Source organism: Nilaparvata lugens, chromosome 9 (genome assembly GCF_014356525.2).
Source record: "Nilaparvata lugens isolate BPH chromosome 9, ASM1435652v1, whole genome shotgun sequence".
Lineage (NCBI taxonomy): Eukaryota > Metazoa > Arthropoda > Insecta > Hemiptera > Delphacidae > Nilaparvata > Nilaparvata lugens.
This window is the reverse complement of record NC_052512.1, coordinates 14,981,484-15,005,907: the sequence shown is the minus strand read 5'-3', so window position 1 is coordinate 15,005,907 and position 24,424 is coordinate 14,981,484. Positions and strand designations below refer to the sequence as shown.

Genomic DNA, 24,424 nt, shown 5'->3' with positions numbered 1-24,424 from the left:
AGATGTTATCAGTAGACTTCTGATAACGAACAGGAGAATTCGAACGGCTATTATCACTACTACGAGGATAATGAAGTAATTTATTATGCATACGACCACAATAACACAACGATTTAGACTTGCATTGGTTTACAGCGTGAAATTTGGAGAAACAATTGAAACAGACTCTCAATGATTTAATAAATTCATTCCTAGCTTTTGGATCTCTTTTCAAGAAAGCAGGACATTTGAATAACGAATGATTCGTTGAGTTGCAAAATGAGCATTTTGTTTCAGCACTATCATTCAATTCACAAGTAACTGAGCTGCTTTTATTTCGAACGCTGTTATCAGCCTGAGTAGATAAGACAACCTTTTTCTGAAAAGACTTATTTTTCGGCTTTTCGATAGATTTTTGTTCATTAACAGACGGCACATCAGATGCAGATAATTGATAAGATCTAACTCTCTTATTCACGAAATCAATCAACTGTTGACAAGAAGGAAAGCTCTTATCAGCTACCTCGAGCTCAAACGATTCACGTGATATTTTGTCTAATTGACGAATAGCTAATGAGTACAAGATATAATCAGCCAAATCAGGAACTTTCAACGATTTCAGAGTGGTAATACTATCACCTACTTTAACAAGAAAATCTTGAAGCGATTGTAACGAAGGTTTAAATGGGATTGAACTAGTTTTCAAAATCTCATTTACGTAGTAGTTAGCTAGCACCCTATCACTTTCATAACGCTTGCATAGAGTTTTCCATGCCAAATCAAAATCACTACTTATCTGAAAAGATTTCACTACTCTGGCTGCTTCGCCTTTCAACAAATTATGCAAAATATGAGATTTATGAACAGGAGAATAATATTTATCATCCACAATCAATGATGAAAAGATATTTTTGAATCTAGGCCAGTCTGAAATATCAGAGCCATCAAACGGTTTTATTTCAGTTGGAGGTAATATCATGTTCAAACGGGGAGAATGAGAGGTTGAAGGTGAAGGTTCACTTTTCTCCTTCGGCTTCTCATTTTTCATTTGATTCAATTTATCACGAGCATTTATTATTGCACAGGATAAATTATCAATAACGGTAAGTGATTGATATTCAGGTTCTTTAGTAGGTTCAACTTGAATAGATAATTCATTGATTTCATCTAAGAGTGCAGAATATTCTTTCACAGTATTTTCAATAGATATGCTTCTTATCAAAAATTGAGATTGAATTTTAGGATCATTGATGTCCTTCAACAAGTCATAAGCTTGTTGAACACGGCTAAACAAAGTTTCTTTCTTCTTCAAACGAATAGTAAGCAAGGCTTGTGGGCTTGCCATTGTAACTAAGTAACTGATTAGATAAACAAGGAGATTTGGAAAGGAACTTTGTAACTGGATTTAACATGGATATCAGTGCATGTATCAACAAGTAACTCTACTATTAACGAATTGAAATTTAAATTGAAAAATAAATCTCTTGGAAATAGAACATATCCTAGCCTGGTCGGACCATGTGGTAATCCCGTCCTGTCCCCAAACCTATGGATTGGGGTACAGTTAAGATTTAATTCACGAAAACGTCGACAACCCCAAAAGTAAGTCTTTAATTTGCACTAACCTTGGAACTGGCGAGGAAGTGGACTGTATCTCGTGTGTAGAAGTTACTGCTGACGATATCCTGTCTTTATGCGTAGGCCTATATGATATTGCACATATATCACGAAACGAAACGAGGTAATTAATTGCGTTCAAGCTCGAACGCCACGGAACGAAAACGAAAAACGATGCTGACTTCTCGAGCACTATTCTTGAAGTGGTGGGTGGAAAGATAAACGGGAAGGATGAAGGAGGGGTGAGGGAGAGAGGTTATCTTGCCTCTTTGGGAGAGGGGGAAGGGGAGGAAAGCGCAAACTAATCAGCCCACAATCAAGGCTGCCGATCCTCCGTGAATCCACCACATTGAATATTGAAATTTGAACTGATTGACTCTATTGAGAATATATCTTGGGTTATAATGTGATAATCAAGCAAGGATACTCTGAATGCTTCATCAGTGAAGTAACGTGAGGTAAATGAAGTTGTTTTTAATAGTATTTCAGTTTGTAATTCTGCAAGTTTTAAAACTACTCTTTTAAAAATCGCTTTAAAATAGTATTCCAAAATACTCTTTTAAAAATGATATTCAGATATGTTTCGTACCCAGGAACAATGCCCTAGAATATTGGTAGGGAGCGAGTTCTAAAAAACACTCTGTATATTGGCAGACAAGCACTAGTTTGCCAATGTGTATGAAAATTGCCTCAAGAACTAATTAAAGGGAGAACTTTTTGACAAGAGTGATACATGCTGGTTTATGTTGAAAGCATGAAGCTCAAGGGATGGCATACAAGCGTCTATCGGCTAAAAACGATGTAAGTTTATTGGAGAAAATAAACTTGGATACAGTATACATTAAAAAAAAGCAAAACAAAAAAAGTATTTTTCAATAGTTAATAAAATTTGAACAAGTGACGAGTCTAAAACTGTCTTAGCTGTCAAGGAATACATTTAGTATTTAAGTTTGGACGATTCAGATTGATAAGGATCCCTTTAGATTACCCTTTTTTGCGACAAAGACAATAATAAAAATGAAGGAGATGATTATAGTATTAGTGAAGCTTAATTTTATCTGAAAAGTTACTCATTCTACGAGTACCTACCTACTTCAGTAAATAGTAACTTTTCAATTAAATCTTTGAAATTTCTTTAAATGATTTTTTCCAATAAAAAGTAATTTTAATGTTGATTCATTATGATTATGTTTATCTACATATTTTTCCAGTCATTTTGCAATATTTTATAATTGCAGGAATTTCAGAGTAACTTTCAAAGCCTCAGAAGGTATGATCTCAATGTTAAATATAGCATCCATGCTATTCTTCTGCTCAGCAGCCTACCTCTTGTTAACGGTACATATGCATTTTTTCCAAAATGAATATAAATAATTCGAATTATAAATTACAAATTCATATGGAATATGATGGTAATAAAGTATATAAAATACAAAAGTGTAATATAATAAATAGAATTGAAAGATATTTTGAATTTAAAGTGAAGGTGTAGATGAAGCCAACTTGCAATGTACAATCTATAATATGCTCTACTGTGTGGTACTATTCAGTTCCATAATATACTGACTATTATGATAATGCTGCAAAGAAACAATGAGTCTCTCCTTCCATATATTGTATTCTGCTGATCGGTATTCATTCATTTATTATATCAATAGAAGGGTGATGCTCGCATGAGCTCTAGGCTTGTGCGTGAGTAATGAGGCGGATGATAATGAGATATGTGAGGACCTATAGTTAAAAGTTGGTTGTAGACCACCGGGAAGCGATTTTTCAACTAATGAATCATATTCAAAGGTGTTTAACCTTTCAATGAGAGTAGCAGGCACATGATTCTTAACTTTGGGTGGCTGACAGGACAAGTGTGTCGAGCATGTGTGAACGGACACGTCTTCAAACAAAAAAGGCATTCACGCAAAAGGCTTTGAACGAGAAAAAGCTGTTTGACAGCAGCTTCTAACATTCAATAAACAACCAGTAACTTTTTGTGTAGTTGAGGAGTTGATATTGTGGTAATTATTCATATTAAATAAAAATACTAAGAAATTGTCCAAAACCTCAGATTTATTGATAGTTAGAAAGGCCGGTTTCGGTTGTTACACCATTGATTGTGTTCATGGGAGGTTGCGGTACATGTACAATTTCGACCAAGGACACGAAAATGCGTTCGGTGGGAGCTTTTGACAGTTCAGGTTCGCCATCTTGGAACAGATTTTAGTGGTGCATGCTCACTTGCACCGTGTACATGCTCACTTGCACCGCTCGGAAAGTATGTTCCACAAAACCGGTACCGGGATCAACGCTTCTTATTGGTCGAGAGTTAAAGCGTTGGTTGTCTGCTGTTTTGTTAGGTTAGGTATGTCTTCACATTCAGAGTCCATATAATACTAAAAAAGGATGAGTCGTACGAAGTATTTTATTCCATTGATGGAATTAATTACAGAATAGTCAAAAAGCAAGAAATTCATTCATTATTGGCTGGAAAGTTTATTATTTTTCAGCTGTATTGACTATTCTACTAAACTAAGATGTGTTATTTTATCTATTAGTTGGAATACTATATTTTGTTGATTCATTCCTTGGTCAGGATCTATCCAGACATCGATTAGTAGGCATAAATCAAGAAACACCAATTATTAACATTTTGCTAATATTCCATAAAACGTTTTATTGATTAACACTAATTGCATAGAAAAAGTAGTCGAATTTCATTGATGACAGCACAAACCATCATTAATAATTAAAAAAAACTTTATAAGGAAAAACATGATTACAATATATATTTTTTTTCAAATTATAAATTTATGATTATTATTGATTCAATAAGAATAAATAATAGCTGGAATGTTCATATTGATAACACCTTTATTATTTTGTCAACACCGATCTGTAAACGATTAATTTCAAAAGTATGTGCCAAAAACGGTGAACGATTTTCGTTCGGTGGGAGCAAGTAGTGGTGCACCAGTGACGTGGTTTCTGGTTACTGCTCACTTCGCCAAAGCCATACATGCACCGCAACCTCCCATGAACACAATCATTGTCAACCTCTGATAAACTCCAACAACTCTGATAGAGTTGTTTATAAACTCTGAGACAGAGTTTATCAAAGATAAAATATCTATTTTTTTATTCAACACTTCAGTGATAGATATTACTACCAATATTGATTGAAAAGAATATGTTTTCGGAATAATAAATGCTACATGACTAAGCACGTAGGGAGTCCGTATTGAGATGTAAATGAAAATAGGTCTATTGATTGTCAGATAAAATTCATGATTCACCAAATAAAGTCAAGTGTAACATGAGATACATTGAATTTTTGGTGGTACGAAGTTTGCCGGGCAAGCTAGTTTTAAATAAAAGACTAACCACAGATTTATGCTATGTTGGCAGCCTGTGTGCTGTGGGTCAGAAGAGTGGGAGTCTGGTCTTATGATGGAGTCTTGTCTGTTGTTGTCTGAGCTTTGTGAATTTCGTGAAATGTTATTAAATAGCGTGATTTATTCTGAAAAGTATATTTATTTATAGTCATATTATCTGGCAATGAGGATCAAACACGAATGTACGATGTCGAAACCTCCGTTATATTTAATCCTGACGAGGAAGACTTTTCCATCTACGTGGAGAGGTTTGGTCTGTATTTTGAAATTAATGAGACTCCATAAAAGTTGCAAAAAAGCCATTTATGTGTCAATTTAAGTTCGTCTGTGTATTCTGAATTGAAAACTTTATTAGCACCTACAGAGTTGAGTAAAGCATCTTATGAACAATGTGTCAAGGCTTTAACTACAAAATTTTCAAGGAAGAGTAAGGTTATTCCTGAACATTACCTGTTCCATCAATGGAAAGAAAGTGGGTGAGTTGCTACAAGATTACATTTCCGAAATCAAACGTAAAGCTACTACATGTGCGTTTGGTGATTTTTTAGATGAAGCTTCACGTGATAGACTTGTCTCAGGGCTGTCACAAATGTCTATGGTTAGTTGACTTTTATCGGAAAAAGATTCAATGACTTTTGAAGAGGCATGTTCGATTGTGCTTGAGATGGACGCGGTGGAGAGGTCTACGGTCATAATATCTGGCGCCAATTTGGATTCTTTTATGGTTTCATCCAAAAAAGAATATACAACTTTGATAATGGATATTCCAGAAAAACCGAGAGTATTAGTCCTACTCGCTCTAATTCAATTCCATCATATCAACCGGCAATGTCATCTGCAGCTGGGAATTATAAGTCATATAAATCCAATACCAACCAATGTCCATCGTCTCCCTATCGAGGTCATTCACCATCTCCAAATAGAGACCGCTCGTCATCACAAGGTTACCGTTTGCAGTCACCTTCCCAAGGGTCCAGAGAGCAGAGGCAATGCAGATTTTGTTTCAACCATCATTCGCCACAAAATTGTCCGGCCAGAGGCTGGGTATGTCACAATTGTGGTCAACAGGGTCATGTCGCCGAGTTTTGTAATGATCAACGAGTGAATTGTGTTGAAAGTTTTATTAATGTTTCTACCAGTGTGTCAAAATCTCATTCAGAGGCGTTATTTGTGAATCTTGTGATCTATGGTGCATCAGTGAAATTTCTGGTTGATACTGGAAGTTCTATTTCAATTTTGAGTCATGAAGTAGCTTGTGAATTGCAATTAATGTCAAAAGTTAAACCTTATTATGGTGTAATAAGATGAGTAAGTAACCGTTTGCTTGATGTAGTTGGAAAGTGTGAAGTGGAGGTAAGATTTGTAAATTTGAAAAAAATCTTATGTGCTGTAATTATTAACAATTTGTCATGTCCTGCTATATTGGGGCGAGACTGGTTGTCAGTGCTCAAACCTAATTGGGGTGATAAGATGCTATCACTGCCAAATCCTGAAAATGTTGAATCTTGTATGTCTATCAAAAAAGATGAGTATGTAGAATCATTGTTAGACAATGATAAACCAATTAGTAATATTAAAGTAAATTCGAATCTAAAGGAGAATGTTCAACCAGTATTTCATAAAGCTTATACTGTTCCTTATGCATTGAGAAATGAAGTGGGTATCGAATTGGATAGGTTGGAATCAAAAGGTATAATAAGTAAAGTTAAAACTTCAGAGTGGGCTAGTCCTATGGTTCTTGTTCCAAAGCCTGATGATAGCATAAGGATGTGTGCTGACTTTAAGGTCACTTTGAATCCATTTTTGAAAGTAGATCAGTATCCTATGCCTATACCTGAAGATTTATTTAATAATTTCTCAGGCTGTACAGTATTTTGTAGACTTGATTTGACTGAAGCTTATCTACAGTTGGAGGTACACTAAGCTAGTAGAAGTTTGCTAGTAGTCAATACAATAAAAGGGTTGTATCAGTATAATCGTTTATGTATGGGATTGTCATTAGCATGTGCTATTTTCCAATCGGTAATTGAATCCATACTTGTAGACATTGATAATGTTGCACCTTATTTAGATGATATTTTAATTGGTGGTAAGGATCTAGCATCTTGTAAAGAAACTGTAAATAAAGTAATGACAAGATTGAATGAATATAATGTACCTAAAGTTGAATGTTCAAAAATCTGAATTTTTTGTCAATTCTCTATTGTTTCTGGGTTTTGAGTTGTCTGCTAATGGTAAAAGTCCATCTGCCACTAAAATTGAGAATATAATATCAATGCCTCCACCAGAAAATTTGACTCAATTGAAATCGTTTGTGCCTATGTTCAACTATCATAGAAATTGTGTTCACATGTGTCCTGATATTCTGGAGCCATTGTACAAACTTATGAGGGAAAATGAGCCATGGGTATGGTCTTCAGAATGTATGATAGCGTTTTCTAAATGTAAGACTGCTTTGTCTGAAGCTTCTATGTTGATTTTGTATGACCCTAGCAAGGAACTAATCTTGTCAGTGGACTCTAGCTCATTTGGGGTTGGGGCAATTCTAAGTCAAATTGTAGATGGAGTAGAGTGTCCTATTATTTTCGAATCTGCTACTTTAAATACTTCTCAACGAAATTATTCTCAATTAGACAAAGAGGCATTAGCAATCATATTTGGGGTAAAGAAATTTCATAAATATTTGTATGGCTGTAATTTCACTATTTTCAGTGATCACCTACCATTGAAGACGCTTTTTGGTGAGAATAAAAAGATTCCAATCATGGCATCTTCCAGATTAATACGTTGGGCAACAATATTGTCAGCCTATAATTACAAAATAGTTCAATGCAGAACATTTGTTGCAAGACTGTCTATTTGTAACTTATATAGATGTACTCCCTCTTCAGTGACTGGTAAATCGCCTATGGTTGCATTGTTGAATTATGAACCAAGAGTACCCTTGTCTAATCTTAGGAAGAAAACCGTTACTTTCAAGGATGAGGTAGAGAATGAAAATAAGTCAGTAGACCAAAGTTTCATGAAAATCAGGTGGTATGGGTCAACGTTAATAAAAAAACGTCTTATGAAGGTGTCAAATTTGAATTAGGAAGAATTATAAGGAAAGTTAGTGATTATGTATATTTTGTGAAAATGTCTAATGATGTAGTGGTGAAGATTCATGTAAATCAATTGCGTGAATTCTATGCTAATGCAAGGTTGAATAATTCCTTAGCAGTCAGGATTCCTGAGGGAGTGAATGAGGGAGAAGGCAGGGTAGATAAAGGTAGAGTAGTGGATGATGGGTTACAACATTTAAGACGATCTGATAGGGTAATACGAAGACCAAACAGGTATTCAGATTCTGATTTCTAGTTGTATTGATAAGAATTTACTTTGTACTTAGAATTAATACTTTTGATTTGATGTATGTGATGTTTAATGTCTGTATTGATTCTTTCAAAATAATGTCTTATGAAAATTGTATTAGGAAACTGGTAGTGTTTCATGAAAATGATTTTGCTTTTATTGTTGTCTGAAATTGTAAAGTGTCAGTCATTGCTCTTATGTCTTATGTCTTGTAGTTTGTATGTCAATGTATATTTTGGTCAAGTTGTTCTAAATTAGAGAAAGGGGAGGGCAGTGCTATGTTGGCAGCCTGCGTGCTGTGGATCAGGAGAGTGGGAGTCTGGTTTTGTGATGGAGTCTTGTCTGTTGTTGTCTGAGCTTTGTGAATTTCGTGAAATGTTATTAAATAGCGTGATTTATTCTAGAAAGTCTATTTATTTATAGTCATATTAATTTATTGATAGAAAGACCGGTTTCGGTTGTTACACCATTGTCAATCTCTGATAAACTCTGTTATCTCTGATAAACTCTGTCTCACAGTTTACAAACAAGTAGAAAACCTAGAGCAAAAAAAGTTGACTGTGACGGGATTTGAACCTTCAACCTACAGCATCAGATTCAGAAGCCCTTATGCTCTCGGCTATTCAGGCTTGGGAGAAGGGGGCTAATTTTTTGTAATCTTGAAACATTATCATCTTTCTGTTCTTTGGTAACCACATGGCCGGCAATTCAAAAACATGGGTCTGTGAAATGTATGAATAATTATTAGCCCCCCTATTGAAATTTCTGGTCAGAAACCATCCCCAATATTCACACAATATATTCCCAAAGTTTCATGCGGTTCTGTTGAGTAGTTTTTGAGTCTATAGGGAACAAATAAACTAACACACAAACAGGCATTCATTTATATATAAATAGATTAACAACCAGTATCAATAAATCAACCACTGGAGAATTACAAATTATAATGTTACAAAAATAATTTAACCTCAAATAGAGCAGTGAAGAAAGAATAAACAACAAAAATCTGGTGTGGCACACTCACCCAACTTTTCTTGCCCTTATGAAAATTGATCACCTGATACTAGTGTTTACGCGCATCTCAAGTCTACTATTCAAAGATCTGAGCCAGCTGGTGACAGGACAATAACACTGGAGACACCCGAGGTCTGCTATCTCTTCATAGTGAACCATTCAATAGAATCAACAGTTTGCAATTGAATAATCACATTTTCTCGAATTTCAAGCTTATTTTCAATTTTAAGTGAAAATGTTACAAAACATTAATATTGTAGAGATTTTCATGCTCAACCTTTCCCACTTGTGATTTTTTGTTTAAATTGTATCCGAAGCCTGATAATTGGGTATCTAAAATCAACTTTACATACATGGGGCAGAGCTCCTAAAATTTTTACAGATATGGGACTTGTGGCCGTTGATAGAGCTTATCAATGACAATTTTAGTTGAAGCCGTTTTCGAGAAAATCGCGAAAAACCCTGTTTTTAATAACATTTTTGCCATTTTAGCCGCCGTCTTGAATTGCATTTGATCGAAATTGTTCGGCTTGGATCCTTAAGTTCCTTAAGGACCATGAGTTCCAAATTTCAAGTCATTCCATTAATTATCGGTTATCTTCAGGGATACTTTTGAGTCAGTGACTCGGGTGACCCGGAGCAGAACAAAATGGCGGCTGACCCGGGGCAGACTAGTGATCCCATGGAACGACAACCAGACATCGACCGGTCGATGCTGTTTGGCGCGTACTTTTGAATATTCGGATGGCGCGAATATTTGAATAAAACACACACACTGGTGTGACACTAAAAGTAAGTTATGTTTTGCAAAACAAACATGGCTCATGCTGTAATAAATGAGTTTTATTCTAGGAGAATTGGATAAGGAACAGAATAACAATAATTATCATGATGCACCAAACATTGTAGGGCCAGTTGCTGCGGTTGTTGTGGAGGAATTGGGAAATCCTTCAAGGGTTTCCAATGAATTATTCCAACAGGAACGTAATAATACGAGACCTCACAACTTTATTATTATTTGAAATTATAATATCACTTTATAATATGAGTGAGTTTAAAAGCCATTTTAGAATGTCTTAGCAAACCATGCAGATAAAAGATTCCATACTATTATCATCAGAATCTTTCCACTGAAATTTTGTAAACATGGTTAATGTAGCATTATTCTATTCAGGTCACCTACAGTACTGAAAAGAGACCAAGTGGGTCGCGGTGTGGATTTTGAATTCTTGTTTAATAATAATTATATATTATAGGACTATATTTTTTGGCGTCATCAAAGAGACCACTGCACTAGTCTTCATTGAATGAAAATAATATCATTTTCCCTAAAAATATATTTTGGCTGCTTTTGAATTGTATAAAAATAAAAGAAAAACTGATTTAGTTTTGACATTTCAAAAGAACCAAAATGAGTTTAGAAATAGAGCCAACATTACATTTTCTAAACCAAATTTTCATGAAAACATTTTGAGAGACTAGTTTCTGTTGTTGCACCATTTCTCTTGAGTTGTTACTCATCTCAGGTAACTGGTTTGTTATTTTATTCAAAATTGACTATATCATTTTTTATAATGAAATCAGTGCTGTAGACTATTTTGAATTAGTATCATTTATTTCCAATGACCAGGCATTCCTGGATAGATCGATCGCGTCTTCAGTTATAGGATGGTCATAATTGACTAGACCCAACTATAGGCCCGCCACAACGTAGACCCACGCTAATCCATGAAAAGCAACCTACTCCGTTGGATGTTTTGTAAACTATTGCTAAGCTTTTCCAAACATCTGTGTAATACATGCAATGAATAATCCACTTGTCAGTTGATTGATTATGAATAATTCTCTAGCAATGGTTTACAAAACATCCCACCTCGTGGGTTGGTTTTCGTGGATTAGCGTGGGTCTACTTTGCGGCGGGTCATATGAGCGTATAATAGAGGTACTGTAAGATTATAGGCCATACGAAAAACCAAACATGGTGTATTTCAAATCGAAAATTGGTAGATTGTTTGTTTTTTTATTAAATTCCAATTTTACAAAGATTAACATCAAGATTTCTAGGTGCTCTTAGAAGTTATAGGAAGGAGAATTAATCAGCCTGCAAATATAAAAATACCTCTTGAGGAGAAAATACTTTTCACAGTTTGGATGTTGAGCAAACCAGAGACATTCTTAGCTGCTGATGACAGATATAATTTTTCTCAAAGTACTGCTCATAGAACATTCTATGAGATAGTGGATGTCATTGCAGCTTCAGTAGATGAACATGGTCGACACTCTTGCAGCAACAAAAGTCATCTGATGTAATTAATAACAGCCTTTACTAACTTCATAACTTGTGCTTGCTACATAAGAACTTCCTTTAATACAAGATTATCACCGGGTTGCACAACGTTCTGTTAACTTTTAATCCCAAATAAATTTCACTTTTTTTGCATTAGTAGTCCACACATGACCCTCTGTGGTGACTTCTGTAACATAAAGAAAACAATGATATTAAAACATCATTAAGTAGTGAACATGATTGACTTCCATAAGGTAGGTCTACTAAGCATTATGTTATAATTACTAGTAGTGCAGTCTATATACAGTGGTGCTTGAAAAATATATTGTAGTTCTTAATTTTCAATATTATATGAAACACTCTCAAACAGGCTGTATCAGTGCCACTTTCTTGAAGTTGGTTTTTGAAGGAAACTTCAAGCTTGGCTACAAAATCTTACAGAAGCTTGATTAAATTACACCGGAAGAGTAGCTCAAATAATGTTATAATCATGAACATATAACATAGAAGAAACGCGTCTATAGTGAGGTCACGTCATATTGGCAGTAGAGTAATATAGAAGAACAACGTTGCCGATTCTCTGCCTAGTCACTGCCTTTTATAGAGGATAGCTGATACCAGTATATCTTATGTAATATCAATTGTTCATTCTTCTTTAGAACAATCAATTTATTGTACTCATCAAGTGAATTTACTTTTCAATAAATAATACACTTGTATAATTAGATTGAAAATTTTGTTAATAATTAACAATTATTGAATATATTTCTACATTGTAAAAAAATTGGCAAAAGGATAGCAACACCAATGTTAATCGAATACTGGCATTCAATCAAATACTGACTATCCTATGGAAAATTAAAGGTTACAAATTTTCCTAAAAATTTTATTTGTCTCATAGTTTTAGAGATTTCCCTATACTTTAAGTCTTCTATGTTTTTCTCTGTATCTTCTTTAGTATTGACAAAAAGACAGACTTCTTTCAATTTGGAGTAGGTTGGTTTAAGTTTTCAAAATGCAATGGGCTCAAAGCTGCATATTATACACCAAAGTTTTTACAGATTCTTCTATAAAAAAGTTGTTGATTATCTTTAAAAATTTGCTGTTGTCAAACAATGTAGAGCAACAAAAGCTGTCAAAATTTTCGCTTAGAAAGCATAGCCTGCATGGACTTGTAATGAAGGAAAATTTTGTTGGCAACTTTATCAGTGTTTTCGACAATGTATGGAAAACAAAAATCATGTTAGATAGAGGGATTTTTACAAGTTGAGGAAGCAACTTTGCTGTAATTTTAAGATATTGCCATCATTTGTTAAAAACTTTGAATGACAACTCTAATGTAAAAGCTCCAAGTTTCTAGCTTGGCGTAAATTATCACATTCTCTACAAAAAATAGCAGCAGAATATGGTAAAATTATTTATACCAATGTGACTACTATCACTAATCGTTATTATGTGATAGAAATTATAAGAGGATTGCATGAAAGCGCCTTACCTGCTGCTAAACCAGCCATATCGATGTTGCCATAGTTTTGTTCCAGATAGGACTGGAAGAAGGCCAAGCTGCCTGTAAAGCAAGAATAATAAAGTTTCAGTACTTGAGCTATTGAATTTAAATTAAAATCAATCTTTATGAAATGCAGAGGACCTGCATAGCAATTAATATTATTCTTATAGAAAGCAAGAGATAATTTTTATAATCTTTATTATGCATAGGCCTATTCCATAGAATAACAAACTTTTTATTGAAATGAGAATGAATGAAGTTTATTAGGTTTAAGTTTCTGTTTAGCCGATTGAGTATTCTGAAATTTGATAATGAAATTCTATTTATTTTTTTAAAAATTATGCCATAAACAAAATACGAATAGGTATTGAGGTTAAACAGCAATAAAAATCTAAGAAGAAACAGAAGTAGCCGAAATGAAAAGTAAATATTTCAATGCTATTTAAATGGATCAATAACTTTCATGACCACACAGAATAATATTATTTATTATTCACAATTTCATTGATAAACACTAAAAAGCCTAACAGTTTTGGATAGATCATGTCATGAGCACAAATATATTTTAATATAATAGTCATACTAAACTAATAGTATTGTCAACAATGCAAATAATAAACTTACCAGACAATGTGTAAATTTCCTCCTTTTTAATTATTTTAAAAATATGCCTTCAAAAACATACTCGTGTTTGTAGGCCTATTCGTAATAATCCTCCATATTTGCATTTAGTTGTGTTATGTGTTGTTTACTTGACTGCAGACCAGAGCAGACAACGCGAAACTTTCAACCAAAGACCTTAGAGATGCATCTCTTATCTCTTTAAGGTCTTTGCTTTCAACCAATAGGAGCGCTCCGATTCCGGGTGACTCGAGTTAGAACTTCGTAGCCCGTACTATTTGGTCGGGTCATGATTCCTGACCCGGGCTAGAAAAATCAAAGATGGCGACCGGGTGATGGACTGTCAAAAGCTCCCATGAAACGCGGATCGCCTAGCTCGAGTCACTCGAGTCATTGGAGCAGTGTATCCCTGAAGACGCTCTATGTGTACACACACACACACACACACACACACACAACACACACACACACACACACACACACACGCACACAGACCAATACCCAAAAAACACTCTCTGGACTCAGTGGACCTTGAAACATATAGAAATTTAGAAATTGGGGTACCTTAATTTTTTTATGCAATTCTTTTTTTACCCATGGTAATAGGGCAAGGAAAGTAAAAAATCGGAGATACAAATACATAACCTCAAAAAATGTTGTCAGTAACTTATCGCTGATGATACAACATGCATGGCGAGCATGTGTGTACACGCATGTTCAACACACTTGTCCTGTCATTAGTGGCCAGCCTTGTCTAAGCGATAGCTTATCAGCGCAACCACTGATTGAGTCAAACTGCTTAATCCGATTGATACAACGGAAAAAACACGATTGGTTTTCAAGAATGGTTGTGACACTTTCAAGGGGGTTCTCTGGAAATTCACTAAACAATGATATTTTTAGAACGAAATCCATAACCGTAGGCTTTAAAGATAAATTATAATGGTAAATTCTCTACTAGGATAGTAAAAGAGTTACATAGAATATGTCGTGAATATTATATTATGTAGAATAAAATTTTCCATTTCAAATCAGCTGAAATTAAATTTGATTACAGGTCGATGATTTCAATAAAAGGGTGAATTTTGCTGTAACATTTATTGTGGTGGGCCTGGCTACATTCTTTGCTTATCATAATGGTCAACGAGTATTCAACCAGGTACGTTTCTCAGCACAATCAAATCAAATCATTTTCAAATTTATACATCTTTTCACATATTCATATTCATTGTTTTCAATTCATAATTTAGTATTACCTGTGATACTGTACTATCAAAAAATTAAAATAAAAAATAAAATAATAAAAATAAAATTTATTTCATAAAAATGAGCACTTAAGATGCATTTACACCAAAGTTATCAACAAAATGTTTATTTTTCCATCCTTATAAATTCCTATTAGATTGGACATAGTTTATGCATATTGAACATGATAATAATTATACATAATATTATGTGTTTGTCAAGCTCCGTTTAATCTAATAGAATCTATAAGGACGGAAAAATAAAAATTTTGTTAATAAATTTGGTTTAAACGCAGCTTAAGAAATAAACAACAATAATAATAATATAATAATAATAATAATAATATAATAATATAATAATAATAATAATAATAATAATAATAATAATAATAATAATAAGAACTAGTAGTTCTGTGAACAGTAGAACTCAAGCAGTATTTTCATCCACAAGTACCTGATTGAAACTATAGACCTTATGGAAATACAGCAATAGACTGGCTTCTCCACACATCTGTGTAATCACTTGTCAGCTGATTTATGATGAATGATTCTATAGTCTGACTAGCATGGCACCCGTGCTTCGCTACGGGAATTAAAAGATAAAATTATTTTTGTGAAACATTTATAATCTAAATCCTACCAAAATTTATTGTTATAATCGTTTTTGAGATTAGGCCACAACTTGGCATGAAAATTATTGAGTCAAATCATTCAAATAATTAATTGATGTGTTTGAAGTGCTCTGTAGAAGAGTAGTCTAATTGCAGCGAATTTCGTAGGATATGGGGCGGGGCTTAAGAGTTGCCCTCAACTTATTCATTGGCAATTAATATTTCCCGTTGACAGTTATCAAATTAGCAGTGATCATGTTATTTTCTCTTTGGCAATTGAAGATTAAATTCCAAATTAGGTTGATTCGCAATTTGATGACTCTGGTATCCATGGATCTTTTGCTTATTCTGAAATTCTTGGCATAGCCTGTTGCTTACTTTTTGTTTCACTCATCTAAATGTGTAAAAGCAGACAATCCACTGATTCTTTTATTCCATGGAAGTCCATTCATACATAAGAGTCCATTCATAACATTCATAACACTTATTGTGGCTGATTTCACATGTCCTAAACTCTATAATCATAAATAATTAAGTGAGATCATTTTAATGTGAATTTGCATAGATCTGAATAGTTTATTCAATTGCTTTGATTATTGACTACCATTATTATGATTCCTTTCTTTGATCTTAGCTTGAAACCAAAAGCTTAGGGATGAAAATTTTGATATAAACTAACATGTAACTCAATTCAATTTCTATCTAAATTAACAACTTTAGAATTCACTTGTGATCTACCAATATCAATAGGTTTGTCTTGTGTCGTAATAACATCATGAAAGGAAATAGGAGCAGCTGATGGAATATTATGTTTTTTTCGATTTGGTTTTTAGCTGATTTTGATACATGGAAATATCAGGCCCAGTAGCACAAAAACATGTTCAATTTCAATCAGGATTAAATTTCATGAGAATTAATCAGAGCAGGGTTTTTTTTAATAGTAGGCTTCTCTGATTGGTTCTCTTGGTATTTAGTCCGGATCAGGGGTGCCCACAAGGGGGGGCATGGCACAATTTGCGCCATCAACATTTTTGGGGGGGGGGCATGATTTTTTTATATTTTATGTAAACATTTTGAATCATGACTAAAAAATCTAGGTATTAAATGGGGATATTATCCTAATGTAGTTAATTTTAATACTTTTTCCCACCTTGCATTATTGTTTATATCAAAAAACTGTCCAGACTGTGAAAATGAGAAAAATATCGCAAATTTCTTGATTTCTTGAAACAAACGTATCTTACTTCACAATTATATTTTTACAAAAATCATTCACCTCCCATAAAAGAGGAGATTCTTTTCTTCAAATCAAGACCAAGTATCAATTTGAGTTACCGAGACACACAGTTTTGAATATAGAAATCAGTCATTTTTCTATTCATTGAAATATGGGCTGAAATACACTAAAGGAGGAATTTCCTATTTTTTAAACAAATTTTAGTGACATGATACATGATTTTTAACCGCCTTGACGTGCTGATATGAACGAGTGAACGAGTACTTACGAGGAGATGTGATCATTCAGTCAAAAGTCATAAGTGATTAAAATTTTGATCCTGGACGTATCCTTATGTGTGCCCCCCACTAGGAAATACTGAAATCTAACGAGTGATTCTCATAGAACATAACCCTCGTAAGGTGATTTCAGCCGAAATGTGTTTCTTTTTTGTTAAGAAGGCCATGAAAAGGTATTATAATGAAAATTTTAATTTTGGCAGTAGGACAAGATTTTTTATTTTTGGGTGTATTCCTCCTCCCACCACTACTAAATTCAAAAATACCTAAGGAATTCTGTTCAGAATCAATATTGTTAATTCACGTGATGTGTGGCTTTCTATCATTACTAGAAAAAGATCCTTGTTGTATAGGGTAGAAGTGGTAGGTTTGCATAATTTTGGAAACCCCTTAAAAAAATACCCCTTCTTTGAAAACTCTTAGCTCCGGAATCAAAAATCGTGGAGTCCTGCGCGACCACTCAATTTATTGAAAATTTTATTATGTTTTATATTTTAGAGAATGCTTTTTCTCGAAAAGTTCTCAAGATCAAATGGGAAACTTGAAAAAAGTCCGAAATTTTGGGTTTTTTGGGAGTTTTGGGAGTGAAGCCGCCCTCTGGCGTGTCAGCAAATTTCAGATTAGAATTCAGCGCCCCAAAATACATATAGAACCGTTGCGAAAAATTCTTTCGGGCTGTTTCCTGAAAAACGACTATTTGACTGGACTATTATACAAAACAGAAAAAAGTAATGAAGCATTACACTAATTACTTGATTACTGTGTGGTAAATAGGGTGTAAATTAGAAAGATTAAAATTGGCTTCATTTGATATTTTTCACAAATTTTTGACAAGGGAAGTTTTTTCTTCTGTCAAATTCACTAGAGTTTGCGATGTTGTTTATAATTGCATTCCCATTTCAGAGACATTAATATCATCATGAAACGCCTTCGAGATTAAAATAATTATTAGATTGAAATGTACATTACAATTTAACTTATCATTGTGCTTTTAAAAAAATTAAGTTGCAAGGAAACTCAAACAAAGGACCATTGAAAATTAATTGAGCAAAGGAAATCAGAATAATAGTGGATGTTGAAGTTATAATTTATTTTTGTCAAAGATTTACCTTCAAACACATAGGCTTAGAATTACTAAAATTCCTGCATACAAAATATTATCAATTGTATTTTTTATGCTTTATATTGAGTCCTTGTTATTCTATTTGGTATGTCTGTCTGTAGTTTTCTGCTCGTAGGCAGGTCCTTCTATATGGCAGCAGCCCTCCACTCTCTTCTATTCTCTGCCAGTCGCTTCGTTGCATAGTAGCTCATCCCCTCCTTGATGTCGTCCAAAATTTTGTATCTTCTTCTCCCTCTTCCTCTTCTTCCCTGAATGGTCCCCTCCATGGCATCCACCAACAAGCGTTGCCGTCTCATCCAATGTCTCAGCCATCTCCTCTTTCTTCTCTTTATCACATCCAGCAGACTCCTTTCCCCAACCCTCCTCAACACCTCCTCGTTTGTAACAAACAATCGTTTGGTATGTAAACAATCCAAATTAGTAGTTTTATGTTTTCAAATATTTGGACTAAAAATTTCACTTGAATTCAAGTGTATCTTACTTTTTGGAATATTAAATATTCCAACTATAAATTTTATAGTGTATAAATCAAAATTCGGGAAAGAAACAGTTTTGGGCTGTGCCTGTTAGTCCTTCCCCAATCATTTAAGGAATTGAGTTCTGTTTATCAATGAATAAATAACGAGCAAAGCTCGGTGCCCCGACATTTGGTATTAATAAATAGAATTTACAAAATGTACTTGTTCAGATGATATCTTTATTCCAAAAACCAAACCATTTAAACATAACTTTTGTTCGACTTGTGTTATTTACTCCTGTAATGTTAAAAAGTAAATACTACCGACAACACAACATCAGTGACAACCTGTTCCAATTTATGATAAATATCGGGGCACCGAGCTCCGCTCTGGAGTACCTACAAAAGCATATAAAAATTATTACGAAAGAAGAAATTATAATAAATATTCATAGTTCATACAGAAAGGTTCTATCTAATCACAGTTGATTGAGATTGATTCCCAGAGGAATGCAAAAATTTCTCTCACAAAAGCATGTTAAATTTTAATCCTGATTAATTTCACGAAACAAATCACAGAAGACCATCTCAAGAAGATAGCTTATCTGATTGGTTCTACTGGAATTAATCAGGATTGAAATTGATAAATTCTTTCAATGTCTTTCAGCGAGTTTTCCCAGGGATGAAACCTAGTGCAATCGAATTTTTATATTATAAACCTACTATGTTCTAAATTTCGTGAGAATCGTTAGAGCCGTTTTCGAAATCCGGTGAAATACAAACATAAACATCTAAACATTTAAACATCAAAACATCTAAACATAAATTGCTCGTTTTATAGTATAGGATTTAGAATACCTAAACTTGCCGACATTATATATTGTATGAATAAAATCGTTCCAAATTTGTATGAATGTTTAGGTACTAAAATTGCTATGCAATATTCTTTTGCAATAAAGAATTATCAATTATATTATCATTCAACTTTTTATAAGTAACCTTAACATTTAAAAAGCAAAGCCTCCCTTACTTATCTTTCAATATCCCATTAAAATATTTGTCATTTAGTTTTTCCTGATGTAATGTAGTACTTTCTAGTCCTCCCGAACAAGAACGGGTGCACTGCTAGTCTCAAAAATGATATCAAAAAGATACTTTATTTCTATTTTAAAAGAGATAAGAAACGATGGTATATATTTTTACAATATTATGAAAACAGAAAGAACTCCTCACAAGACCAAAGGTAAACAATGTCATTAAGAAGATTAGAATGTAAGATGTGAATTTTATTGTCATACACTGACTAATGTTGAAAACTAAAGGGTTGGGAATTGGGGTACTTTGAGGGGGTACCAAGAAAAGAGTATTGTTTTGCCAAAAATGATCCTGCAGGCGTGTGCGTGCATACAAGAAAAGATAAAAGAGATGAGCTAGTCTGGGCTCAAATGTCATGAATAAGGCACTCCGTGGTCATTATTGGGTAACAGCCGTGGGAGGTGTCTCAATTTCTTCGTTAGGTCAAGTATAATAAGGATCGTGATGTTGATAAGTCGAAATCACAAGAAAACACCTCAAAAACAAGATGGCCGCCAAAATTTGTAGGGTTTTGCTATATTGCTCGTATTTCAATAACTGTTCAAGATATTCAACCGTTTTTTGAACGAAAATATTTTTAAAATCTTCCTCTATAATTTCTGTTTCATAAAATTTTCCTCTGAAACGCATATTGTTTCAGTTATAACCTTCAAAAGCCCAAGAAAAATGGTTTTCTAATTTTTTTCAAATTTCATTTAAATTATAACTTTTTTGTGCAAGAGATATAGAGAAATTTCAAATCTATGAAATTTTTAGAGCGTTTTTTCAACTTTGGAACAATATATCTTTATGCGCTGTATATCAAAAAATGAGTTCTCCAGGCCATCCAAAGAAAGCCCTGCATGATTTCTGGTGCGTTTTTCCATGAGATAACAAGCTAGAACTATAAAATCGATTTTTTCATGACTACTTCAAGATAGAGACTTGCAAATGGTCTCAATCTCTTCTTCATCACAACAAGCCGAATAAGAATATTGATGATGGAAATAAAGAAAATATTCGACATCATTGAAAAACTCAAGATGGCGGTCATTATTGACAGATATTGTTATATCACTTGCTATTCAGTTATTGTAAGAGATATCGGATTGGTTTCAATACCAAAATGTTTAGAAATTGATGATGTTCGAGAGAATCGTATCATTTCGTCCACTCTTTTCATGATTTATTCAACATCTAAAACTTGAAACATAGGGTACATTTCTCGGGGACAATATTTCACTTTCCACTCTGTAAATGTATTCGCAGTAGACATACACATCAGTGTTATTGGTACGCTACAACGTTTTAGAATAGCTTTCAAATGACATCTGGTTGGAGGCTGTAAGTCCATATTCCACGGCTGGAGCGTCATCGGAAAAGAGAGAAAAGTACGTATTGTTTGCAGCGGAAGACATGCTTCTTCCACCAAATGCCAATCCCAACACATTTAGAAATTTTTTGGGCTTTTGAAAGTTATAACTGAAACAATATGCGTTTTAGAGGAAAAGTTTATGAAACAAAAATTCTAGAGGAAGATTTTAAAAATATTTTCGTTCAAAAAACGGTTGAATATCTTGAACAGTTATTGAAATACAAGCGATATAGCAAAACCCTACAAATTTTGGCGGCCATATTGTTTCCGAGGTGTTTTCTTGTGATCTCGACTTATCATCATCACGATCCTTATTATTATACCAGACCTAACAAAGAAATTGAGACATCTTTCACGGCTATTACCCAAAGATGACCACGGAATGACATTTGCGCCCGGACTAAGCAATTTCAGGTGGGTCCTGATTGAATGAATGAGTAATTTTCAAATCTGACAATATTCGATTTGGAATAATCGGAATTTATATTTCTAGAATGATACCCTACGTCGCGCATTGGCCGAGCTTCCATGGACAGACAAGCCTGAGTGGTTAAAGAAGAATCTGCACATCATGATGACCCGAGCCAACGTCGACATCGAAATGCGGCCCTTTGGTGTCTACACGCTCAATTATATGTCATTCAAAGATGTCAGTACTCAACATCAAACATCCAGTTTACAATAGTTGGATAATAAATTATGTCTGAGTAATATGAATAATATTCAACATAAACATTACTAAGTGCTACCAATAAGAGAGTAGAGCAGAGATTCTTGAAATTTGAAGTTGAGTGATAATTTTATTGTTTAGCAGACTAGGGCCAGGTTTCTAAGACACTTATTGCCGGTTGTACAAAAGCCGGTTAAATTTTAATCGTGATTAATTCCATGAGAACCAATCTGAGAAGCTGTCTTATAAAGAAGGCCTTCTCTGATTGGATATTATGAAATATTAATCACGGTTAAAATTTAACTGGCTTTTGTGCATCCGGCACTCATCGAATCTAATGCATCATTAAACTTTGATTATCGATTGTTGATGGATAGCAGTAAGTGATCAAGCATTTCTTGAGACTTCAATCTATATAATTCAATAGTCACTATATAAGAATCCCCATATCATTTTATTTATGGGATAGAAAATTTATTTTACTTATCGAATGAGTTTTGTTGGTAGAGAGATACGAATATTGTTCCACCTAGCCATATCACTAACTTTTAGAGAACATGGTGTAAGAAACCTTTACAGACTAAACACTTGAATAAGCTTCAACTTTTTCACCTAGTATTATTTATTTATTTATTTGGTCATACAATTACAAATCATAATGAATATGATCGGGATAGAACAACAGGCATAGCCCAAAACTATTCTGTTCCCAAATTTTGATAAATAATGAAATGTTCGAAAAAATAGGTTATGTTCTTACTGAGGAAAGTTATAAAGTTCAATTTCTGTCCAAAAATATATATGAGCTGGAAATTTTGAATTTATAATGTTTGAAATACCAAATTATAGTCAAATATTGCACTTAATATCACCGCACTTTGAATAAATTAAGTTATTTCAGAGAATTTTGAAGCCAAAATTATACACACAACTTTCCACTAGGCACAAACGCTGAATTATGAACGTGAAGTCACAACTACAGTTATTATAATACTAGCAGGTAACCCGTGCTTCGCAAGGGTCTATTTTAAAACTTGAAGTAATGAAATCCAGAAGAATTGAAAATAGGCCTATAAGAATCCTCGGTTGATTAAGGATTTATAAGCTGCATTTCAAGTAAATCAGTCCAGTAGTTCGGACGTGATGATGAGTCAAACATAATTTCCCTATCCTCTACACGTGTATACGTCTTTAAGCCAGTTCTTTCCTCTATTATAGTATAGAAGATGATAGATAGATGGATATATCATCTATTTATCTATCATCTTCTATAGGCTACTATAATAAAGGAAATGAATGAGAATAAATTTTGAAAGGTTTGAGATATCAATGTGCGGTTTTCACCATACCTTTTCTCTGGAAATCCTATCATATGAGCAACTTTCAATTAAAAAAAGAAGTTGAATTCAAAGTGGTGGTTCCAAAATGGCGGAAAAAATTTGGGTGTGACGGAAAACCTGTTTTTATCATTCGAAAAGGATCCCTAATCTTACCTATCTTCTAATTACCCTTTTAAGAGAAATGTTCTGAACTGGAAACTGGATGTAATCAAATATTGAAGAATTTAAAATAGGTTTATAACCATCCTCGGTTAAGCAAGAATCTATAATTATGCAAAATTTCAAGTTAATCAGTCCAGTAGTTCAGACGTGATGATGCGTCAAACATAATTTTCCTATACTACTTTACACCTGTATACCTGTATAATAATATTTTTTAACTCCACCATATGATTTGGTGATTTTTTTATAAAATCGTATGTAGGGGAAAGTCGTGTACCTCGAGCCACAATGTACCTCGGGCCACCAGTCATATCTTGGAATAAATGAATGGGGAAAATTCTTTTTTTCCCTAATTTGGTTGGTAACACTGCTAGAGCGTTCTACAGCTAAAATTGGAGGTTATAGCTAATGGAGTTCATCTGTTACTGAATGTTGTTTGTTGACTGTATGTGGAAGAAAGAAATCGACAAATTCTATTTTATTTTTCATCATCAGGTATGTATTTCTTTCCAAAACTTTCAGCTGATTTGTATTTCTGCTTCAATGAAGCTTCTAATGATACTGGGGTTTCAATCAAATGAGGCTTATTTACGTTGACAACTTGACTCTAGCTGTGAAGTTGGTGTCACCGATGGACTGTCAGTCAGAGCAGCAGCAAGCAGTGTTCGGTGTCTCGCACCACCCTTCAACGTCACATCGACACACATAGAAATCTGGAGATAGGACTTCAACTACCAGAATAAGTGTTCATTATGGCAAGTGTTCACAAAGGAAGAGGAACTTTCACTCACCGAATATTTATTGACTGCTAGTTCGATGCATTATGGACTTTCAAAGACTGATGTAAAAAAACTTGCATATCAGTATGCACAGGCAAATCATAAGAAATATCCAGCTTCATGGGACATTAATAAACAAGCAGGAGACCAATGGCTCTACGATTTCAGACAAAGAAATACAATACTCTCTTTAAGGAAGCCACGTCCAACCAGTATTGCTCGGTCCATTGGTTTCAATAAGCCAGTTGTAGAGAAATTTTTTGAAAAATACTCCAATGTCATTGAGAAACACAAATTCAGCCCAGAAAATAT

The 24,424-nt window shown here is 33.9% G+C and overlaps 1 protein-coding gene and 1 long non-coding RNA gene across 3 annotated transcripts in view; one reads left to right on the top strand and one right to left on the bottom strand.

Annotated features, from left to right (window-relative positions):
- The window catches only part of LOC120353054, an 88,932-nt gene that overhangs the window by 61,374 nt on the left and 3,134 nt on the right, over positions 1-24,424 (top strand). Inside the window, exons 2-3 of one of the 2 annotated variants that reach the window (XM_039435536.1) lie at positions 14,820-14,921; positions 21,655-21,810. In XM_039435536.1, coding sequence (XP_039291470.1) covers positions 14,820-14,921; positions 21,655-21,810 — 258 coding nt within the window. Of the gene's footprint in view, positions 1-14,819; positions 14,922-18,475; positions 18,655-21,654; positions 21,811-24,424 lie in introns of those variants that run through there. The other variant, XM_039435535.1, reaches the window with a different exon arrangement.
- LOC120353056 lies at positions 11,531-13,409 on the bottom strand. The gene is made up of 2 exons (XR_005572164.1): positions 13,130-13,409; positions 11,531-11,821 (listed from the first exon to the last, which is right to left on the bottom strand). It is a non-coding gene; the product is annotated as an uncharacterized LOC120353056 (long non-coding RNA).